The 22,102-nt window shown below is 54.5% G+C and overlaps 5 protein-coding genes across 5 annotated transcripts; 2 read left to right on the forward strand and 3 right to left on the reverse strand.

The window, feature by feature from the left end:
• Positions 1-4,356: 4,356 nt before the first annotated feature.
• On the reverse strand, positions 4,357-4,708 carry CLUP02_00473 (uncharacterized protein; the record flags this gene model as incomplete). The annotated part of the gene is made up of 2 exons (XM_049279521.1): positions 4,357-4,525; positions 4,647-4,708. The coding sequence occupies 2 exons, from the start codon at positions 4,706-4,708 to the stop codon at positions 4,357-4,359; spliced, it is 231 nt and encodes a 76-aa protein (XP_049135478.1).
• A 152-nt stretch (positions 4,709-4,860) lies between these two features.
• CLUP02_00474 (uncharacterized protein) lies at positions 4,861-6,276 on the reverse strand (the record flags this gene model as incomplete). Its single annotated transcript, XM_049279522.1, has 5 exons — positions 4,861-4,992; positions 5,120-5,412; positions 5,474-5,673; positions 5,745-5,837; positions 6,158-6,276. 5 exons carry the CDS (start codon positions 6,274-6,276, stop codon positions 4,861-4,863), a joined length of 837 nt encoding a protein of 278 aa, XP_049135479.1.
• A 799-nt stretch (positions 6,277-7,075) lies between these two features.
• On the forward strand, positions 7,076-8,744 carry CLUP02_00475 (glucosidase II beta subunit-like protein; the record flags this gene model as incomplete). Its single annotated transcript, XM_049279523.1, has 2 exons — positions 7,076-7,174; positions 7,242-8,744. The coding sequence occupies 2 exons, from the start codon at positions 7,076-7,078 to the stop codon at positions 8,742-8,744; spliced, it is 1,602 nt and encodes a 533-aa protein (XP_049135480.1).
• Positions 8,745-13,092: 4,348 nt separating this feature from the next.
• CLUP02_00476 (fungal specific transcription factor domain-containing protein) lies at positions 13,093-19,804 on the forward strand (the record flags this gene model as incomplete). Its single annotated transcript, XM_049279524.1, has 8 exons — positions 13,093-13,461; positions 14,041-14,374; positions 14,744-14,905; positions 15,246-16,173; positions 16,257-17,799; positions 18,274-18,342; positions 18,884-18,984; positions 19,225-19,804. The coding sequence occupies 8 exons, from the start codon at positions 13,093-13,095 to the stop codon at positions 19,802-19,804; spliced, it is 4,086 nt and encodes a 1,361-aa protein (XP_049135481.1).
• A 414-nt stretch (positions 19,805-20,218) lies between these two features.
• Positions 20,219-21,973, reverse strand: CLUP02_00477 (DEAD/DEAH box helicase; the record flags this gene model as incomplete). Its single annotated transcript, XM_049279525.1, has 1 exon — positions 20,219-21,973. The coding sequence occupies one exon, from the start codon at positions 21,971-21,973 to the stop codon at positions 20,219-20,221; it is 1,755 nt and encodes a 584-aa protein (XP_049135482.1).
• Between the last annotated feature and the right edge of the window lie 129 nt (positions 21,974-22,102).

Below are 22,102 nucleotides of genomic sequence, written 5' to 3' on the forward strand. Positions count from 1 at the left end.
TTCCTGGCGCCATTGACCGTTAGGCTTTCTCTCATGCGGTTGCGGCAGCCGCTAGAGCTGACAGCCCATACAGCCCACGGCAACCCGAGAGCCAAAAAAGGTAAAACAAGAAAAGTCAACCATTCTTTTTGAGTTTCCATGTTAAGTTCCCGCGTCGGGCTTGTTCAACGGGACCAAGAAACCTATTGGACGGGTTGAGATCGTTATCAAGCCTGACGGATACCATCATCATGACTTGTCCGGTTGTAATAGCCGCAAATGAAGGGAAAATGGTAGAGCAACTCTATTTCGTCTGGACTTCTGTAACCCTTTCCCCTCATGTATTCGCGTCCTTCCTCGTCCTTAATTACCCTTTTTAATATCAACATAGCTTCAAGTTCGTTCATGCAAAGCTTCCCTTAGCTCCCCTTCAACACACATACACCACCCCATTCTCACGACTCTCACAACTTTTCACGCGTCAGTCAACCGCGAGCTTCCACTGCTCCTCTTCATCTCACACATAAGCGAATGGGTCAAAGAGTGAATTGGCTTTTGCTTGTCTTTCGGGACGAGATCGGGATGAGGGGGGGCGGAAACTTCTTTTCCCATTTCCCCTTCCTGCCTTTGCTTGACACAACCTAGATCCTTGGGTTTTCATCTCATTTCTCGGATCATAAATTTCTCTGCTGATTTTCTTCTCAACGGTCCAAACTTCACGCACTAAGACGGTAGGCCATCCATGAAGAGTGGGCGATAATTACTCCGTTATTAATGACGATGCGATGAAAAAAAATGTCCATGAGGGAGACTTGTAAGATCTTCAATGACGGAACGTGTCACACGTTAGACAAAACCGAGCGCTTAGTAGTAAGTACATGCGTACGGAACCAAGAAGAATTCCAATGCAGGCACTTACACGTTTACTGAACCAAACAACGATTCAATCCTCTCCTAATTAGTAGAGTGCAAGACATCCCAAAACACGTTCTTACGCAGGGGGGGCCCGAGGTTTTGTCGAACAGAGCCCATGCCTGGCGACCTAATCTGCTTGATCTCCAAGTCTGGACCAGGGACGGGGGGATCGGAAGAGACTCCGGGAATGCATTCCCCCAAGACAACCATTACCAAGACTCACTCAACACGCAGCAGAACGCGGGATGTTTGATGCACCACCACCCCAAGAGAAAAAGCAAAATTACAATATGACGGCAGTGGGTTTTTTTGCATGTTGCTTGGAATTCCCGACTCAAGGGGGCACGGCGGGGGCGTGGTATCTTAGTGCAATGCTTGCTCAGCCCGAGGAATAAGAAACTCCAACAGAGACAAATTCGTCATTGTAGGTCGACACTTGTGACGTTGGAGGGCACAGGCGGGCAGATCACCACATCCTTCGGGCCCTTTTAGGCTTCATCCATCCACGCATCTTGTTGCGCACCGACATGCGGCTTGCCGTGGGCCCACGGGCACTTACAGATGGAGATGACAGAGACAAGAGGAAAAGAGCTGAATGTGAGATGTCCATTTCCCAAGCCAAGCCATGTCACCCCATGCCTCGGCGCACCCACGGACGCAACCTCCTTCATGATGTTCAGGCACGATATCCCATCACGGGCATGTCTTCCTAGCCTCCCTCTCTGGTGTGGTGAGTCTTTACGTGCTTGCCACGGCCAAGGAGATCGCATTTTGATGGGCAACCATCGCCAACGACACATTAAAAGTGCCTCCTCTCAAAGCGGCAATGATATGACAAGCTCTGGATCTGGACCCCAGACGCCCGGATGCTGGCTGACCACCACTACTTTAGTCCGCCGGCCGTTGCCTTTGTATCACATCACGTTGAAATCCCATTTGATGGAATTTACAAAGATGCAAGTAGGAAAGCAAAACATTGCAAGATCTAGCAAAGTCGAAAAAAACGCCTAATCAGTAGAATACGGGCTGTCGAGCGTTGGCTTGCATGCGGCTTGCAGACTCGTGTGAGAGACAGCCAATGCTGTAACGACCACGCCGCGGCCCTGGGCACATCACATTCCATCAGCCCAATCCCCATCCCATGCACAGCACCCACAAAGTGACGCCGGCAGAATCTGTCTCTTGTGTTGTTGTTGACGATACGGGTGACGGTCAGTGGACGCATCTCATCCCCTTCCGCATCCCAGTGGCATCGAGTGGCATCTGGTGGCATCCAATGTGATGCATTGGCGATGTTGGTCCAATCGACAGCGTTTGCCTCGTTTTCGAGAAGTACGTACCTCTCTCTACCTCAATGGAGGTACGTAGTTTACGCAGTAAGGTACGGATACCTCTAGTCATCACTGAACAGGCGTTGGAGAACCCCCCACACTAGACCGCCATCAGCGCCGGTTTCCTTCCATCATCCGCTGGCAAACCAGACGCTAGTGAGGGTTAGGTACTGGCATCCACTGGAGAGTTGCTCTGTATAGGTCCGTATAGACAGCATTCTGCCCGGTGAGCGAGATGAAGTGGTCCACGACTCCACGATGCTGCGGCTGTTCTATGCGTCCCTGTGTCTCATTCTCTACATGTATCCGTACAACTTCCAAGTTCCCCAAAGTCACAGATCCCCAGCTTCAATCTCCACTTTTGGCCGAGTTCAGCTTTGACGAATCACAGCTCGCCCACGCAGCTCTAGAAGGAGACTAGCGTCGCGGGGCGAAGCTCGATTGGCTGCGGCTTGTTCCCGCAAAGTGAGGCTGCCGCCCCGCCGGCTCCGACGATTGGCTCTTTGCGTTCGGGGGAGACAGAGGAGGTACGTACCGTTCCCTTTCCTCTTCCTCCTCTTCCTGAAACCTCGTCTTCCTCCTCCACCAACTGTGCAAGTCCATCACCATCCATCCATGGAGCATGGCGGCATGGCCACTCCCTACACGGCCAGGCTGAGTCTCGTCTCGTCTCATCTGCCCAGGTGTGCCAGACCTCCTCCTCCACTCGAACGAACTCTCTCGCTCGTGACCGACCCGTTCCTGGGGCCAAGGAACGTGCAAGTGCCAGTTCTCTCTCTCCAGTCTCCATCATCACGGCATCGCCCTCACCTAGCGTCATCTCCTTCATCTCGCAACTCCGTCTACACAGTCACCTAATCTTGGCTACCATGATCCATCGGCATCAGATTCAGATGCCAATTTGTCAAAACGTGACGCCGCACGCGCGAACCGCAGCGGGTCCCTTTTCATGTCCCCATTCTCATGGCCCATGGGATCTGGAATTTCCAATACCTGGGAACATCACGAAGAAACTGACCAGCCAAGCCAAACATTTCAAGTCTCCATACCAAATCCCACCCCCAAAAGAAGCTTGGGATCGTCCCGCACCACATCTCGCAACAGCTCCGCCTCGAGGGATCATCGCTGTTGATCCTCTTCGGCTACTTCCAGCTGCTCGAGCTGAATTGGGCCCCAAGGTCCCGACTCTCCCACCCTTTTCCCTCCTGTGCCCCAAACCATCAGCCAGCCCACAGCATGCACCGTAACCCCCCAAGGAAGCCCCCAGCCAGAAGCTATTAGTTGGCAGAAGCCCGCAAAGTCTCTCTTGCCGCCGGGGGAGTCTGGGAGAGAGAGATGAGGTGTCATCAACCGCGACCCTCCTTGTAGATGACCCAGTGGCCCAAGCATCTCTGCGACAATCTCCCGTCATCAGACGGCTTCTGGCATTACCGGTGGGGGGTGTCCCCGGCACGTCCGGGTCATTCTCCCCAATTCCCCCCTACCGTCTCCTCACCATCCCAATCCCAAGGTTTGGTGTATTGTTTCCGTCTCTCACCTTTCCCAGTTGGATGGCAGCTTTTGAACGCTGGAGAATGGAGACGCCCAGAACCAGTTGCCAGAGGCTCTAGTGTATTGCAGATCTGCACTCCGTTTGTCGAACCCTCACCGAACTCTGTTCTCTATCTCGCCAGTACGGATACAAGCGGCGCCCGCTGCACCCTGCACAACTGCGCGCGACTCAGGGCCAGCCAGCGAGATACCTGTTTATGACAGTCGCAGAGCTAAGGACTGACCGCAGTTTGCAACGGATTAGGTACGAATACTGACACGATACGCCAATGCACAAGTGGGTTATTTCCTTGTATCTCATCTTCCCCCACGATGCCGATGTTTCCCATCTCGCTTTCGCCGTCGCTTCTACTGTTAGACTGTCTCACGAATACAACGCTACAGCCTGACTGAGTACGGGAGTATGGCGGTGACCCTTCATTATCGCCGAAACTGCGCTTACCGCCAAGGATCATCAAAATCATCAATCTTATTAGCGATTTCACCTTGACTCCCTTTGGCAAGAAAGCAACGCAAGACTCTATGAATCTCAATTTTACGGATAAAGCCATTGGCCCTTTACGTGCAACACCAGCAGAACTCAATCCTCGTAGTGGAATGGCGCCAACTTCTGCCACTCTTGGCACGGCACGACTTCCAAAGTTCCAAGACTCAGATCCAAATCTGTTTGCCAAAGTTCCATCTCAAGTTCCTCAAAGTTCCCTTTTCGCCAAGCACGATGCTCGTCAGTCGTTTCTTCTGTGCGGCGGCTGTGCCAGACACAAGAGGGAAGAAAATTGACATGACACCAAAAGTCCAAGCAAACGTCGGCATGGCATGGCACTCGCATGGCCTGTCTCTCAACGCCTACTTGATATCTCAAATCAGTACCCACTGCCGAGTGGGCTGAAGTATCGTGTGTCTTGAACGGCTTCTGGCATGACACGGCCCATTTCGGTGAGATTCGAGAGAACTAAGAGAGGGGTAACACCATCAGTATCCTACCTTACCAAACTATCCATCCACCCAACCATTCACACGGGACGGGACAGATACACAAGATACACGGAGTAGTCCCTAGGAAAACTTGAATAGCCTACCGCCGCTAGGACTTCTGCTTTCCTGAACCGTCTGCCGTCATCCAATCCGGGACGGCATGAAGAGGCGCCTTGGCTTTAACTGCCCAGGGAGCAGATTCATGCCTTCTTTTCCTTAGTAGGCTGCGTCCGAGAGCGAACTGTCAATTGTGAGTTTCTGGAAAGTCTGTAGTCGTACCGTATAGCGTCTCTTTTGGATCGCCGAATGGGCATCCGTGCTCTACTCGGCCCCGAGCCGCATCGCATCGCATCACATCGCAGTGATACCACAACCACCCGCATCCGCATGGCGTAGCGTTGATACGGATACCGCACACAGTGATACACGCACAATATCTTTGCTGCGTGGTACTTTACCGCACTGCGGCGCAGCGCCGGCTTCTGATAGGAGCTGTGTTGGATTCCTTTGTTGTTGATCTGTGTCGCTTTTCTTTCCCACCCCGGGCGGCCGCGGCTGACTGGGTCATGTAAGTCGAGCCTGCAGGAGGAGTGTTGCCTGGTAGCCTGCCGCGATGTTTGGCCTCCTCCGATCACGCGCGGCACGGATGATGCTGTCGGTTCTGTGTGCTGCGGTCAGCATTCTACCTTGAGCGACCAATGAATTAGTCGTCGAGGGGGGACTTCGATGTGGCGGCAGCGGGCGGGGAAAAAGTACGCTGCGTGATCTGCGCGTGTTGGTCGTTCTCCAGACCGGCGACGGTATATCTGCGCGCGAGGGGCGGGCTTGTCGCCGATACCGCGACGGCAATGTGTTTTCCAGCGACAGAGAGATGCCTTCAAAGTACTTGACAGTGCGGCTTTGAGCTTGGATGATGTTGAGCCTCAGTGACACGCCATGATTGTCGCCGCTCTTAGTTACGTCTTCACAGCCTGAGTGCGTGGAGCGTGCTACTGCTCGCCATGAAAAGGAGTCTCCCAGATGCCAACTGTAAAGCCACAATCCAAAGTCTTACCTATGGGAGTCTTCACTGCGATCTTAACGCCACTGGAGGCAATTTTGTGCCCTAACCGTCCTCATGCTTCGTCGGGACGGGCCTTCCTGTGGCGGCAAACCTAGGTATACTTTGACGTAAAGACCTGGAAAGTTTACTCGCTATTATCGAATCTAAATACGTGGTGCGCATATCATCAATACTATCCAGTCTTTACAACAAGATGACTGTTATGCATCAAAGACGCTTGCACTCCATCAACTGAATACTCGGCTGTTCGTGTTACTCAGACCAAGGCCCCTAGGCATTGATCTCCCGATTCCCGTGAGACTCGAGAGATTAGCTAGACGACCCACAGCAGCCGTGGACCTACAACTCGAGCTCTGTTGGCGAAATGAAAGCAACCATGTGATAACCATACTTCGTCCAGATAGCATCTGGCTTGTCGGTTCCGAAGACGGTGGATGTGAATATAGCGCCGGAAGGCAGCATAGTTCGCCAGCCTCACCCGACGAATCATGACGGCTCCCCGAGGGAGGAGAGGCGGGGTCAACGACACAGCCTTTTCACTGCAGTGTTAACTCTTCTCAAGTGGGTTGTATTCACCCTAGACGTATTGAAATTCCAACGATTCTATCTTGCATCACTACTTGTGACTAGGTTCTGGGGGTTGCCGCACCTTATGTTGGCAGAATCGTATTTGTGTATCGCCTCCGAAGGCTGAAGTCACCACGCGAACTCTGAAAGGGAGTCATAAAATACAGGTGAGTACCCAGCTGGCTTTTCTCGTAACCTCAATCTCAGAGTCTGGGCGGTCGATATGGCTTGAAGGAACTATGCTCCAGCTAGTGATGCAAGTTCTCAATCACGCATGCTAATTAACAGGAGACTGACACTGCAGTAGATTCAATTGTGTGGATTGATAATCATATTTACAGCATGAATTATAACACGATAATCTTTTGTAACAATTGCCCAACTTATTCTGTAGAGATAAAACCGCAGCAATTGATATTTCACAGTCCTCGAGGTGGTTGTTCCTGATGTCCAATAATAGCTTCACGGCACGTGACCGCCTTCGTTATCGGAGCATCCCCACCGGCAAAACACCGGCGATCTTATTTGGGCGGGACCCTGCTGTAGATGACACCTGTGAGCTACGGAACCACGGTAGCCAATGCGCGGCGCGATTGTCAAAGCAGCTTCAAGGTGGCCACACGAGCAACGGGCACCTCACCACCACAACTTTCAACTTCTCTGTATGTGAGCGAACCTTCATTCACACGGCACGATGCGCCGTTTCAGTCTACTTTTGCTGGCCACGGCTCAGCTTTGCGGGGCTCGTCATCCTGGCTTTAGTATACACGATGACCTCGTGGCATATCCTCAGGTTCGTCCGATCCAAAGGAGTTCCATGGAAGCTCTGGCGGGCAAACTGACAATGAGCGCACCTACAGTACGAGATAGTCTTTTCGGAATCCTACATACTAGAACACGAAGCGCAGGCGTTACTGGACCGCACAAACCCGCATTCTGCCTACTCGGCCGAGTTCTCGACAGCTTCCGACGTCTCCCAGAACGTCAGAGAGGCCACCGACTCCGACAATGGCCGTTCCTCTGAGGTCTTTGAGCGATACGAGCTCATGAACACGGCTGACTTGAAGTACCTCTGCTCGATACCCATCTTGGAGCCCCAAACTCCCGAGAACCACACGGCGACGGAGCTCGCGAAGCAGGAAGAGGCACGCGAGCTGGCAAAGGCCTCGGCGCATGGCTGGGAGCTGCTGGACGAGCTGGATGGGAACTGTCTGTACTTCATGTCCGGTTGGTGGAGCTACAGCTTCTGCTACAACCGCGAGATAACCCAGTTCCACGCCCTCCCGACGGTCCCCAACGGGCAGCCGCCCGTCCGCGACCCCCACACAGCCGAGTACGTCCTCGGCAGGGTACAGAAGTCGCCTAGCCAGCGACAAGGCCAGGAGCAGCAACACCAGCAGACGACAAAGTCGGGAGACCCTCCCGCGAACACGGATCTGCAGATTAAGGGCGACCAGCGGTATCTCGTGCAAAAGATGGAAGGCGGCACCGTCTGCGACCTGACGGGCCGCGACCGGACAATCGAGGTGCAGTACCACTGTGTGCCGGGCATGAAGGGAGACCGCATCGGTTGGATCAAGGAGGTCACCACATGCGCCTACCTCATGGTCGTCAATACGCCGCGCCTGTGCGACGACGTCGCCTTCCTCCCGCCGAGGGCCACGAGCGCGAACCCAATTAGCTGCCAGCTCATCCTCCCCTCCGACGACCCCGCCGCTCAGGCCGAGTGGCATCGTCGGAAGACGTTGGAAGCCGCGGAATCTATGGTTGGCAAGCAGGAGGGCGCTGCCGCAACGGATGAGGAAGAGGCGGCAGAACTCCTGAAGCAGGCCCAGCAAGACCCTAACGTCAGAGACAAGGCCCAAAAGGGCGTCAACGTGGGCGGCGTCATTGTTGGTGCGCGAAACGTGCTCGGCGATGCAGACGAGGAGGGCAAGCCACCGACGAAGCTCTCGCCGCCGCGCAGCTACCTGCCTGGACGCGGCCACGGCCCGCTGGTGGAAATCATTGCCAGCGCCAAGAGCAAAGCCGAGGGCGGTGCGACGGAGATGCTCGACGACGATGAGCTCAAGAAGCTGGATCTGAGTCCCGAGCTCGTCGAGGAGATGCGGGCTGAGCTGGAGCGGATCGCTGGCGACAAGGGATGGAAGCTCGAGGTGGTGGAGCAGCCGGGTGCGCAGAGAGAGATCCAGGGCATTGTTGACCACGGCTCTGACGGCGAGGATGGCGAGGAGGCCAAGGGAAAGAGGAAGAAGAAGGTTGTGGAGGGGGAGAAGAAGACACAGCAAAAGGGTCAGAAGCAGGACAAGCAGGATCAACAGCAGGAGGGTAGCGAGGAGCAGTTCTTCAAGGAGGAGCTGTAGTGATGCCCTCCCCTGATTTGATGGCCTAGCATTGGCGTTTGGAATGTTTCTTGTATTGATATGCTGAATGATACAGAGGGCCGTACGTTGGCTCCCATGCTCTCGAGAGTCTCTTTAACTGCACACGTCTTTCTCTACAGCCCACTACTTGCCTCTGTAATTTCACAAATGCGTCGAAGAATTCAAGGTACCCTTTCAATTCCCTTTTTCGCTTGGTTCTCAGGAGTATTGAGTTGTGGGAGTTGCTCGGTTTTTAGAACCGTTCGGTCCTGAAACTCTTCGGTTTTCAGGCTGTTCGGCTTTGAGCATTTCGGTTTTCAGAATATCCGGTTCACGAACTGTTCAGCAGACCACTCCATGAAGGATCAAAACAATCTGCTTGCTCGGACAGCAATCGGACTTGTCAGAAACTATACGATCGGTGGCATCAATTTGCAACATGGCATCACGCGGATTCAACCCGAGATGATAGTCATTCAACGGGCGTCGAGTACGAATAATTGACCAGGCGGGCGAATGTCGATTTCTTCTTTCGATCTAATGGCCACGTTGGACTTGGAAGCAATTCGATGTCACACCCGGACTCGGTATCCCGATCAACCCAACGGGATCCCGAAACGGCAATGTTTTGGACCACTTCTTATTCAGCTACACTCGACTGGATCCACAATAGCTGGACTGTTATGATCTTCAGGGTCATGGTGTCGAATGCCGTCTCTCACGGATCTCAACGAGGTCTAATTTGATCGTGGTCTAGGCCATTATCTCGATGCTTTGTTGTTGTGAGGAACTGGCAGGGATGTTGGCAACGTCACTCCATATAGTTCATATGAAGCGGCCTCGTGTGAGACAATACCTACCTGCATTAATTACTGGAGACCGACGAATGTAACGGTCAGATACATCTTGTTGAGCTGTTAAATGTTCTTTTCCACGATCAACCCTACAGAACACAAATGAACGAGCCAAACCCTCGGTGCCAACATCCATGACATTCGAACTCCGCTCTGTCCTCTCTGCGGAGACTAACGTTCTTGTCCTGTCTCGAGCAACGCCGAGACTTCTGCCCACAGCAATGCTTGGCTTTGCAGATAATCTGATTACTCGAGACCCCGCGGCTTCCATGGCATGGACGTCCGCGGTACGACGTGATTACATTCCCGCCGGACTACCACCGTGACCGGACTGGAGTTGTTCATTCGGAAAGTCACGTCCGGGACCTGCCGGGTTTCCTGGAGTTCATAGCCATTGCCGATCGAAAGCTCCTGTCTTGACTATTGAAGTTGACAGAGGAAGGTGGGAGGTAGGTAGTAACGGAAGGTGCCCCTTTGCTGAGAAGGCACCATCCGATAATGGCAGGACAGGGCATCCCACTTGCCGGACCGGAGGGCGGCAACGGCATCACCTCCTTCCGAGACGTGGGAGGAAGGCACCCCCGCCGAGGCGTGACCTGCCCTTTGCTCCGTCCAGAGGAAGGTACGCATACACGTGCTCACTGCTTGCTCAGTCTGTCGGTGTGAGTGAGGCAGGCACTGGTAGCCGGGCATCACATCGTCTCCTGCCGACGCCGTAAACGTTGACAAATAGTACATGGGCGTTGAGGCAGAATATCTGCGATCTGCACATCTCTGACTTTTCTCTCTTCATCCCCAATCTCGGTTCAAATTTCAGTCGTGATCCATCGCCATGGCTAGCCCGCCCCCCGTCGTAAACTCCCTCAGACTCCCTCAGCCCTCTTCCCCGGTATCCGGGACTGGCTCCGGCAAATGCTACCATTCGAAGATTCTCAACCAACCCAACCCAACCCTGATGGAGAGTTTTCTTTGTTTTAATGAGGCAGAGAATCCGGAGGAGGCGGAGTTACATGGTAAGTGATTGGAACACGTATGCTTCCTTGGGCCTTAGCTCCTGTGTCCTTTCATCATCTACCTGCCTGGGCAGTCCAGGCTGTTAAGCTGTCTGTCGCAGATTAGACTTCTAATGATCATATCGCCAGTGCCCTGAGTACGAGGGGACCTGTGCAAGCTAGCAACGTCAAATGCCCACACTGCATACGACATGTCGTTTTCGCCTTGACCTCTCGTCGCCCGTCGCAGTGCCTGCCGCCCCCCCGTGCACTACCTTACCGCTTGGCAGCCACTAAGTTCTCGATCCTTGGCGGGCAGGCAGTGCTTAGCGTCTTCGAGCTTCTCTCTATCAATCGCAGCTAGGGCCTATAGCAGACACGATACGACCCGACAACACAACTCAGCTCGGAGAGAGAAAATATTCAGACTTTGAGGAGTCGACCCTGAAGTCTTGGCTTCGACTTCTGCCATCTAGTCTATTTGGGGCCCAGCCAAGATGTCACGTCTTAAGCTTCTCCGGGATCCTGAAATGGGTTTGGAGTTGATAATTCAAGGGCATAACCATTCTGCTGGGACAGGTTCTTCGGCATCGTCGGTTCAGGGGCACACCGCACGCACATTGCACTACCAACTTCGCGGAGTCACACTTTCGGAGTCACCTACCGGCCATGATTGCAACATCAACTCAAAGTCGGCACTTGCAAGGCTCAGCAAAATGGGATCGGCACTTTTCCCCTGCGCCTGTCGTATACCCAGAAGTTTCACTAAACCACCCGACTGCCGATTCGCCATCATGTTTGGGTGCGGGCCGTGGGCTGCTGCTGCTGAGTCCTCATCAATTGAGTTGAATCGATGAGAGGGCCAGATATTGACGAAGCCCGTTGCTCTGACCTTGACCTACCTACCATCTCGGACATGAACTTCCATTCGGCGTCCGAAGCAATACTCGGATTTGTTGTTGTAGCCTTGTAGGACTCAACACAGCTTCGAGATACTATTGCTTGTCAGGGATGGCTTGCCATCATCATATGGTTTCGGGAGCCATGTGTATAAGCCACGGATGCGTCGTCCGAAGGTCGGGCTGTTCAATTGTTCAACCGACAAATTTATCCACTCGACCCAAGGCCCTGGCACGCCCCTCGAAATGCAACCTCTTGGTTAGGAGGGATATTGCAGACAAGGTGAATGTGGATGTGAGTGGAGGACACATTGGGCGGCAGCGCCCGTTGACAAAGTTTATGCTCCGATTGAGCTAGTCTAGGCGATATTGCCAGCTGGAAGAAGAGATTTCCGGCTGCCCATTGTTCATGACAACTTCGACTGGGCAGCAGCATAGAGAGTTCCAGCCAAGTGGATAGGACGACAAAGCGTCAATCCTACAACCTGCTCCTTGCAACTTGCAACTTGCAAGCAGAAACATCACGCCCTCGTTCCGGATCGGCTCGGGAGCACACCGACAACCCCTTTGACGGCGTACGTGTGTCGGTCGACCCGCGTTTTCGGCCGGCGTCCCTATCTCGACGTCCTCGACCAAGACTATGCGGACCAGTCAACGAAGCCGCATGCCAATTCCTCATGTTGGGCCCTGATTATTAAGTCAGGCCAAGACCGTTCAGGAGATTCTCCCCGAGTCCGGTATCCACTTTTCTACGCTCAAGTCTCTCGGCGCCGTTGGAAGAGGAAACGCCAAGGACATCGCCGAGTCCATCATCGACACCAATGATCTTGTCGGCCTTGCTGGGAGCACGTACCAGCGGCCAGGACCCAGTACTATATTCCGTACTTGTTGAGAAAATCATCAAGTCGGTGCTTTGCCTCGCAGGGCGGATGAGGTCCGCGCGCGCCGCTCTTCACAAAGCTCCCGATCAACCGCAGGTAACCGTGAACCCGTTGGCGATATTACCTTCACAGCACCCATCGGGGACTCCGGGACTCGATATTGGTTTCGAAATAGACCCCAACTTCTTTGCAACGCTATGATACCAAGCTTTCGACACCACTGTCGTCCAAGACTGATTGACATTCGAGCTGGGCGATCCCTGCCTTGTCTTTACAGTTCGATGAGCCACCTCCGCATCATGTCAGGGGCCGTTGATATGGATGCCGCCGGCATCAGAGCAATTTCCCTGAATCGGATCGTTCTGGAATGTTCAGGACCCCGGAAACCCCTCATTTGAGCACGTACAAGATTTTGACAGCTGCAAATCGACAGGCATTGAGTCGTAGTAGACGGGGATAGATCGACGACCCTATATCGTCTACAAACCGCCTCAACCGCGCAAATTGCATCGAGTCGCTATGCATGCAAGGTATATGCGTACAGTGATGATCAGGAAGTCTGCCTGGGAAGTTCCGCATTCGACTCGAGTCTTGGACATTTGATGCAACGCGAACGCGCGCTTTTGCTTGCGGACCCCGGAGGCTCTGTCGATGGCCACGTACATTCCAACGGTGCAGCATGATGCGGCGATCCCAGACCAGACCATAACAAAGTCCCAGACATGCAGACATATCTGGACCATGAAGTGATTCAGAGGTCTCGGGGACTGGTTCCCGGAACGAGGTCGAAACGTGGCATGGCGAGCAGAGTTTGGGCACCCGAGGAGAGAATTAAGCATCTTGGGATCTCTGGAGCTCGAGTCGAGCTTGAGTCCCTGACGCTGGAGTCAACCCAGACGCAGCCCAGGACGCGGTTGCCCCGGGGCTCCCTGGCTCGCCGTCACGAACAAAGCTCGCACATGTGGTCCATAACGGCGGGGGTGGTGCCTGCGGTTAGCTCCGCTCGGCGGTACTCAGTGGAGGATTTTGATGGAGCTTGGCATGAGCGGGCGGATGCCGGGCACGTCTCCAGGAGCCAGACAAATGGCTCCGTTCGCAGAGGGGCCGGAATAGCGCCGCAAATCATTTTGATCCAAAATAGCTGCAGGTCCCTGGCAAACTTGGGACTGAAGAAGCTCAGGTTCAGCTGAAGCCCCAAACTAGAGAAGGGTTACCAACAAGGGGGCAACACGGACTCGAACGTCTTGGACTGACGACTTATTTGTTCCCTCGTTTCTTCTGGCCATTTGCCTTATTTTGAGCCGTTGCCTTGCCGTTCCGTCGTGCAGCTCATCCGAAGTTGATTGGCCTCGAACCCTTTTCCCCCGCACATCTCCAAGGTCATCCGTCGATTTGGTCCAAGGTCATCAACAGATCGATCTTTCTTCTCAACTTCTTCTTTCATCAGCTGACTCACAAGACGACCACCTCACACGACCTTTGCCTCAGCTCTACCACCTTACTATTACTCACCTTAGTGCATAGTATACCTACCTCAGTCCGGATACAGAAACGGCAGCGAACCCTCCTTTTGCTCGTAGCCGCCCCTCACTCATCCTTTCCCCCTTCTCTCTCTCTCCGCTTCTCATTCGCCTCGAACTGTCGTTTCTTTTTCCCCCGCATTTGCACAGGCAAGCCGCAAGCTGCACGCCGCACGCGCAACGAAAGACGAGACAGGAAGACAGACAGACACTGGACGTCCTGACAAGACTGGACAGAAACTGGACTGGGCAGGTCAGGACAAGACCGGCAGCCGATCCCGACGGTCTTCGAGCAGACATCGGACACGGAGTGAAAAACTTAAGCAGCAACCAACACCTTCATGCGCTAGCGACGATCAACAAGACAACCCCCCGACGCCATCCCACCAGCCAGCTACCGACACCTCGACTGATGAGGCGAGGACAGACGAGACGCTACCTCCGCTACGCTATTCGTACATACACTTCCTCCTCCGTACCCTACGTACCTCACCTCACAGCTAGGCCACACCTTACCGACCCTACCTTACCTTAGCTTCCTTCCCCTTCCCTTGCCGGTGAGGGGCTGAGGCGGCCGAGAGTGGACTGGAACTGGCTTTTTGACCGGGGGGAGGCTGGGCTGCAGCACTGTCCGAGTCGAGGCTTGTTGCTCCACGACAGTTCTGCTTCTGGCACTGCACTGCTTTTTTGCTGGGCTGCGACAAATCATCACTCCACCGCGAAATCTCTCGCTCAAACTCTTTAACGGCCGTCACCCCTGTGACAAGAGTCCTGAGCCTGTCTCTGCCATCTCCCTTCTCTTGACTGTTCCCTTATTCTTATTGCGTCATGTTTTGAGTGATGGACGACACAGATTCCGCGAGAAATGCTGCGAGCAGAGCAGGCTCTGCAGAAGTGAAGGCCGAGTCACCAGGCGCGACCACTACCCCCGCCACTACCAAGAGCCAGCAGCAGCACCACCAACAACAATCAGCGCCGCCAAAGAGGACCGTATGCGATCACTGTCGAAGGAGAAGTATGCTGTTCCACTTCTCTCACGTTACTATTATCGTCGTATCTCAATTTGCATCCCCTGCCGTCCGTCCGTCGCATTCATGAATTTTCGTGCGATTCTTCCTCTTCCCAGCAGTCTGCCGCCCGGGCAGTCCATCTGTCGGCTTCATGGTACCACCATCCCGCCTTAGCTACTGCCGCTGATGCTGCTGCTGCTGACGTTGCTTGCTGCACGTCATCACCATCTTCACATCCATCATCAAGAACTGTTCATTTCATGTCCGCAACTCACGTCTCTTGCCACGTCTTTCATTCTTCTCGTTTCTCATACGATGGAGCTCATGAGAACTAACTGGCAATAGGAATCCGTTGCGATGGCAAGTTCCCTTGTGAGCAATGCGTGCACGCTTCACTCACCTGCAAGCGCGAGCATGTCCCTAAGAAAAGAGGACCGAAGCGTGGCCATGGACGGGTCATAAATGAGTTACGCGCCCGGGAGTCGTCCCAAGGAAAGCAGCAACCAAAAGTCCAGAAACCTTTCAATGCAGAAACTGCGCTCGAGAGTCCTACAGAGTATGTGCGGCGTCGATTATCAGCAGCTTGCCCGCCGCTGAACCTAGACAGCGTCGACATTGGGATGAGCGGTAGCGACCTCGGCGAAGCGACATCTCAACATTCGTCCAACGCGTCCGCAGCATCGACCCCTCCGAGCTTTTGGGCTGCCGTCACCTCGAACCCAGGACATACCAATGTACCGGAGCCCAGAGGCATCTTCTCGAGCGATGAACTACGACCGAGGACGAGGAGCTATTTCCACATGATCCCCCAGCTGGTCGAGCTGTACTACGAGCACATTTACCCCATCATGCCTCTCATCTACATGCCGACCGTCCGCGAAACGATCAACCGACCCATGACGCCGAGCGAGAAGAACCTGATTTACGCCCTTTGCGCCTTGACGTCGATGCACATGTCTGGTAAAAGCATCGGCGCGCCTGGACCCACGTCTTGGGAAGTCGTCGGTCGCTTCTTCCTCGACGAGACCATTTCGACGAGGCAGACGTACGACTTCCTCGAGGATTTGTCCCTGTCCGCCGTGATTTCGTCGTTTTACCTGAGCACATCCTTCTTTGAAATCAACCAATCGCGCAAATCGTGGTACTATCTCCGGGAAGCGTTGACCAACGCACAGGACCTAGGACTCCAGGACGATTCAACATATTACGGGCTGAGTCGCGAGGAAACGCTATGCCGACAGAGGGTCTTCTGGATTCTCTTCGTAACGGAAAGGTTAGTAACGACTGACCGCTGGGTCACGCCAACGTATATTGCGAGGCCGCATCCGAGAGACTAACGCAACTTGTGCTACATAGGTCTTTTGCGATTCTCCGCAACAAGCCAATTACGTTCAAAAGAACACCGTCGCTACCAACAACACGGCAACCCTACGAAGGCCCCGATATTCATGCCGGTTTTCTGCAGCTTGTTTCATCCTACACTCCTCTGGACGAATCGTTCGTGACGGCTTGGAATGAGGGGTCTGATCCCCGCGTCAGCGCAACAACGTTTTTGGCTTTGCAAAACCTTCTCTCCCTCCCTCCTGCGTTCCTCCGCCCACATGGGCGATCATCACCACCAACCCAGCCTCATGGGCAGCTAATGGGTTCCTATGGTTCAACGTCAGCCTCTAGAGATGCTGGGGCACCAGAGCCGACAGACATTCAGAAAGCCGATTTGCTCATCACACAACAATGGCTTCGACTGATCGTGTGGCAGTCGTCGATGAGGCAAGGCCTTCTGAGCTGGACCAACCCGGCCGACTCAGGAGGTGGGGTATCTTCGGGCAGCGGTGTCGGCGGTGGGAACAGCATGTGTTTTTCGTTCCCTCTGACAGTTGCACGTGATACGGCCTCGATCTTATCAAGCTTGCCTAGTAAAGCTGTCGAGGTTCACGGAATGGGTATCATGGAGAAGATCTTCGAAATCGGAACCTGGTGCGTTAACGTCTTGGGGGCATGCGAAAGTGTTGGCTTCTCAACCGCCATGGACTTTACGTCAGGCGATATGGGTGTTCTGGGCAGCGGTCGAAAGGGGGCGAGTCTAGACCCTATCGAGTTCTTTGTGCGTACACTGAGTGCGAGCGACAACTCCCGAAAACAGTTCGCAGAGAAGCTGCTCACCGCTGCCGGCGAGAACCCAGGAAGTATGAGAACACAACTCAGCCCCGCCATGTCTGGAATGAGTTCAGCCGCCGCGGCGATGATTGCCGCAGGTCAGGCGCACCACATGATGGAGCAAGGCTGGGGACAAGTTGGACAACAAAGAGGGAGCGTTGTGGGCGAAGTCTTTGACGACAACGAAGAGAGCAATGGCAACAACCAGCAGCAGCAGCAGCAGCAGCAGCAGCAACAACAACAACAACGGCTCGACCTCGGAAGCAACTCAATGCACCATCCTTCTACCATACCAAGTATGGGGTTGGGAATCGACCTTGGGTCCGATCGCTTGACGGGTGGTATGGGTGGAGTCGACATGGACGCAAGCAGTGTCGATCTCATGAGCCCATTAGGCCTGACTCGAAGCAACACGTCCGATATGGCAGCGATGGGCATGCCCGTATATGATACAGCCTGGAGCCCTAGCAGCGGTGGGACGGGGCCGCGCGAATACCCAGAACATAATCCTGGACCTTACACCAATCAACGTGAAGGGGCCCAAGGCTATCCCGATATGGGGAACGGAATAATGATGCATGATCGGATGGCAACCGGTACCGGCGGTCCCGTGGGAGGCCCCGTTGGTGGGGAGAATCCTGGTATGGACCCGCGGCAGCAGCAGCAACATCAAGGGGATAATGGCGGTTATGACGGACGGAGACCGGAGGACAAGAACGGTGGATACCCAAATGGTGGCAGGGTCGGTTTATGGCTAGGGACATGAAAACTCGCACCACGTTGTTTGATCTTGACGTTGGACGGACAGGTGGATGCTCTAGGCCAGAGTAGGTCGGATGTACTCATACTTCAACACTATTGGATAGGAAAAGGGAATAGGATTGGGCGGGCGTGAACTGGGAGCATCTGCACAAACGGAACTAGGAGTTTTACGTCGGCCACGGTTTATTGTCTACCAGCGGTTCTGGCGATACAGGTGTTCAAAGCTACCGTTTGCACGCTGGATGGCGTGTCGTAGCTTACCTGGGTGTTTAGTGACCCTGTTGGGTGGGTTCGGACTCGGCGGCATTCTACGCGTACATGTATATACCTCTGGTGGTGACATTGGACGAAATGTCTCCCCAATACACCTACTGTAATTGTGCTCACTCTCTTCTTAACTCAGTGCCCTGCGAGCGCCTCTCCGGGCAGTCCCACAACCCGCTGTCAAAAGTAGGATGTCTCCGCGAGTGTGGAGAAGTGCCGGCCGACGTGGGCCCCGGGTATTCGGCAGCAGAGTGAAGGGGTAAGCGGCAGGCTGCGGGCAAAGGTAACAGGGCTCGCTCGGGTTCGGTTGCAGAAGACTTGCAAGCAGTGTTACGGCGCAGTCTCTTGAGCCTGGACTGTTTTGTTGTTCTCGAAGGATGCGAAACCTTGTCGAGATCTCCCCCCCAAGCATGAAATACGGATAGATAAGCTTTTTTATTGCGCTCCTCACGAGGGCAATAATTGCCGATCTGACCCCAATTGCTCAGTTTCGGGGGGCTTTGCTGTATTTGAAAGAGAGGACGGGAAATGCTTGTTACAACCTTCACACAGAAGTGTAATGTCCATCCTCCTTCTCCCCAGTGCCTTACCTGTCACGCCTGTGCGCATGCAGCATCGTTGAAAAGCTTGGGCACGCACGTCACTTGCCTAACGGGGTAATAAGATTGCCCACATTGCAAGTTTCTGAAGACGCGGGGGAGTAAGGGTATTCTGGATGCGAGTTGTCTTGAATCACATTGATTTGATTTGATTTGATGATGGCAACGTCGGCGGCAGGTTTGGCTTCGATGCCACTGCAGCATAACGTCTGCGTCGTGACGGCGCGGTTGCGGCTGCGGCCCGTGGAGGCGGGTGATTTACGTGCTATTCATCGGATGAGGTTGGATTCTGAGGTTATGCGGTACATGTATGGCATAACATTTTCTTTCTCTTCTTCTTTTTTTTTCCTCTTTTTTTTTCGTTTTCGATATATCCCCCCATCTCATCTCATCTCATCCCACCCCATCCCATCCAAATTCCCAGATTTAGGCTTTTTCTTTCGGGTCATTTCTGTGGCTTCTATATGGCTTCTAGATCGTTTGATCTGACCCAAGATTAGGTCTGATCTGATCTGATGTTAATGCACTGATACCTGACATAGGCCTGGCGTCGAGACCGTGGTTGTGGCGGAGGAGAGTCGACGGAGTATCGAGAGGGTGCGACTCATGATGAAGGAAGGGGGGTTCTCATTTGCTGTTATGCAAAGAAATTACCCGACAGATGAACAGACTAAGAAAACCGATAACGACACCGAAGCGAACGAGGTAACGGCGGAGGCAGCCGTGATTGGATTCATCGGCATCACGGGCCCGCCGCAGATATTCTACATTTTCCAACGAGCGTCTTGGGGGATGGGGTACGCCACTGAGGCGCTGCGGGCGTTTTTAGGGGCGTATTGGGCTCGACGAAGAGGTCCCGACGGGACGGACTGCGGGCCCGACGGCGGACGGAGATCGTCCTCGAGGCCGGAGGACAGCAGTGAGGTAGGAGGAGGAAGATGGCATGAACAAGAGGAAGGACGATTTGGGAACGTGTTGGAGGCGCATGTCCATGATGGAAACGTGGGCAGTGAAACGGTGTTACGGAGGTGTGGGTTTGAGTTTGCGTGGGAGACGGTCACGTCTGCGCATGGACGGGACGATGTTAGGTGTATGGTGTATCGAATAGAGCGGCCGAAATGAGAGTCTGATCAGTCACTCGTGTAAGACGTCGTCACGTAAGGAGGTCACTCAAGCAAATGATGGTCAGGATCAAATGTGTTGGGAGCAGGACGAGAGCGTCTCCAGGGCTCTCTCACTCTCATTCTGTCTTTTGTCTCTATGTTTTTGTCGTGTCCAGGCGTCATTTATGCCTAGTAAACTTTTCCTCCTGACTTTCTAATACCGAAAACCCATCGTCTATACCGAAAACGCCGGCCACCAATGCCTCCAGATGTATGTGTATCCCAGGTATACGAATCCCCGTATTTCCCCGTCGTAGACAGTTGTATGAGGGTATCAAAAGTGATGTAGTGCTGCTGTAAACAAGCTCAGAACATACCTCCCCGAAAAAGAAGACTGAGAAGTCAAGACAGAGGGCTGTGAACATGTGATGATCTAGAAACGTCCACCACGTCTTCCACCGCCGCGGCCACCACCACCGCCTCCACCACCACCTCCACGGCCGCCAGAGCCAGCGGGACGGCCTTCGCCACCACCGCCCCCGCCGCCGCGGTGTCCGTGACGGCTCTTGGGCGCGTCAGGAATAACAACCAGGCCTCTGGTTCCACGGAGACCCATCTTGCCAATGGTGCTCTTCTGAATCGCGGGCGTCTCGGCGCAGGCAAGCGCGTCACGGGCAAAAGTGTTACCCTCAGCAACGAGCTGATCCTTGTCCCACTTGAGGGGCTTCATCCAGTTCTTGTAGTAGCCAAGCCAAGCCTGGTAGATCTTGGCCTTTTGCGCCTCGTCGATGCGCTGCTCTGCAATGTCGTACACCGCCTCAGCGGATGAGAGGTCGGCGGGACGGGGCTGGAAAGTGATCTCCTTGAGGGTCCATTGCGGAAAGAACCCCTCGACCTCGGCAACAATGAAGATGCCCCGGCCCTCTGCACCCGCGCGGGCGGTACGGCCGAGACGGTGAATGTAGGACTCCTTATCGGCGGGGATGCCGACTTGGAACACGGATGTGACTCCGGGGAAATCCATGCCGCGGGCAATAACGTCTGTGGCAACGAGAATGCCTGACTTGGAGTCGCGGTAGTCGTTGGTGGTCTTTGTACGCTTGCTCTGTGAGATACGCGAGTGCAGAACGGCGGTGGGCGGCATGCCGGGCACGTTGCTGAGGACGTCACCGTAGAAGTCGGCAAGCGCGGCCGTTGGGGCGAAGATGATGGCCTTGAAAGTTTCGGGGCCGACGTGCGCAGCCTCCTCGCGGATAGCACCGACCATGGCCGGCGCAACGGCAGCGAAGGTGGGCACTTTGATGAGGTGCTGGGGCACGCGCTCGTGAGTGTTTGCCTCGCCAGCCGGGATGGTCGAAATGAACTTGTAGCCCTGGGAAAGGACGAGGCCAGCAACCTGCTCGACGTGGGAGGCAATGGTGGCGGAGAAGAGCATGCCCTGGCGGTTGGTCTTTGTCTTATCGGGAAGAGCGCGGACAATATCCTTCAGGGCGGGCATGAAACCCATATCGAGGAGGCGGTCGGCTTCGTCGAGGACGAGAGTGTCGAGATGGCGGAAGGCGTCCTTGATGTACTCGTTGGACATGTGATCGATGAGACGACCGGGAGTGGCGATGAGGATATCACAGCCATTGAGAATCTGCTTCTCCTCGCGGTCCTTGTTGGTGCCACCGATGGCGATGCATACGCGGTACTGCTTGAGGCGCTGGAGGAGGGCCTCAGCCTCCTTGGCGATCTGCATGGCAAGCTCGCGGGTCGGGGAGATGACGAGCAGAGAGATTCCGGCGCCGCGGCCGCGGTTGTTCGTGATGAGGGTCTGTATGGCGGGGAGGAGGAAGGCGATCGTCTTGCCCGTGCCGGTCTTCGCCTGGACGAGGCAATCGCCGCGCTTCGGAGGGAGGAGCTCGCCCAGGGTAGCGGCCTGAACGGGCATCATGTGGTCGAACTTGAGATCTTGGGTGATGGCCTGAACCAGAGACTGGTCAACGCCGACCATATCGGCGAATCTCGGTGTATCTTGGGGGACAGGCTCGGTGAGAGGCGGCGCCGTTGCTTGGGCGGCTGCTGTTGCTGATGCTACCGGGGCCGACGCGGGCTGGCCCGATCTGGGAGACTCGTTGTACGGCGCATCGCGGCGGTCGCGTCGGGGACCGCGCTTCTGGTTCGAGCCTCTTCCTCTGCGATCCATGATGTCGTACTTTGGGGAGCTCTTTGATTTCTGTCCTCAAACGGCGAAGATTCGTAGGTGCCGTGGTGAAGAGGGAGTGATGTTGATTGGAAAATTTCCTGGAACAAGCAGGGACCTGACGAAACTGCG

Source organism: Colletotrichum lupini, chromosome 1, assembly GCF_023278565.1.
Source record: "Colletotrichum lupini chromosome 1, complete sequence".
NCBI lineage: Eukaryota > Fungi > Ascomycota > Sordariomycetes > Glomerellales > Glomerellaceae > Colletotrichum > Colletotrichum lupini.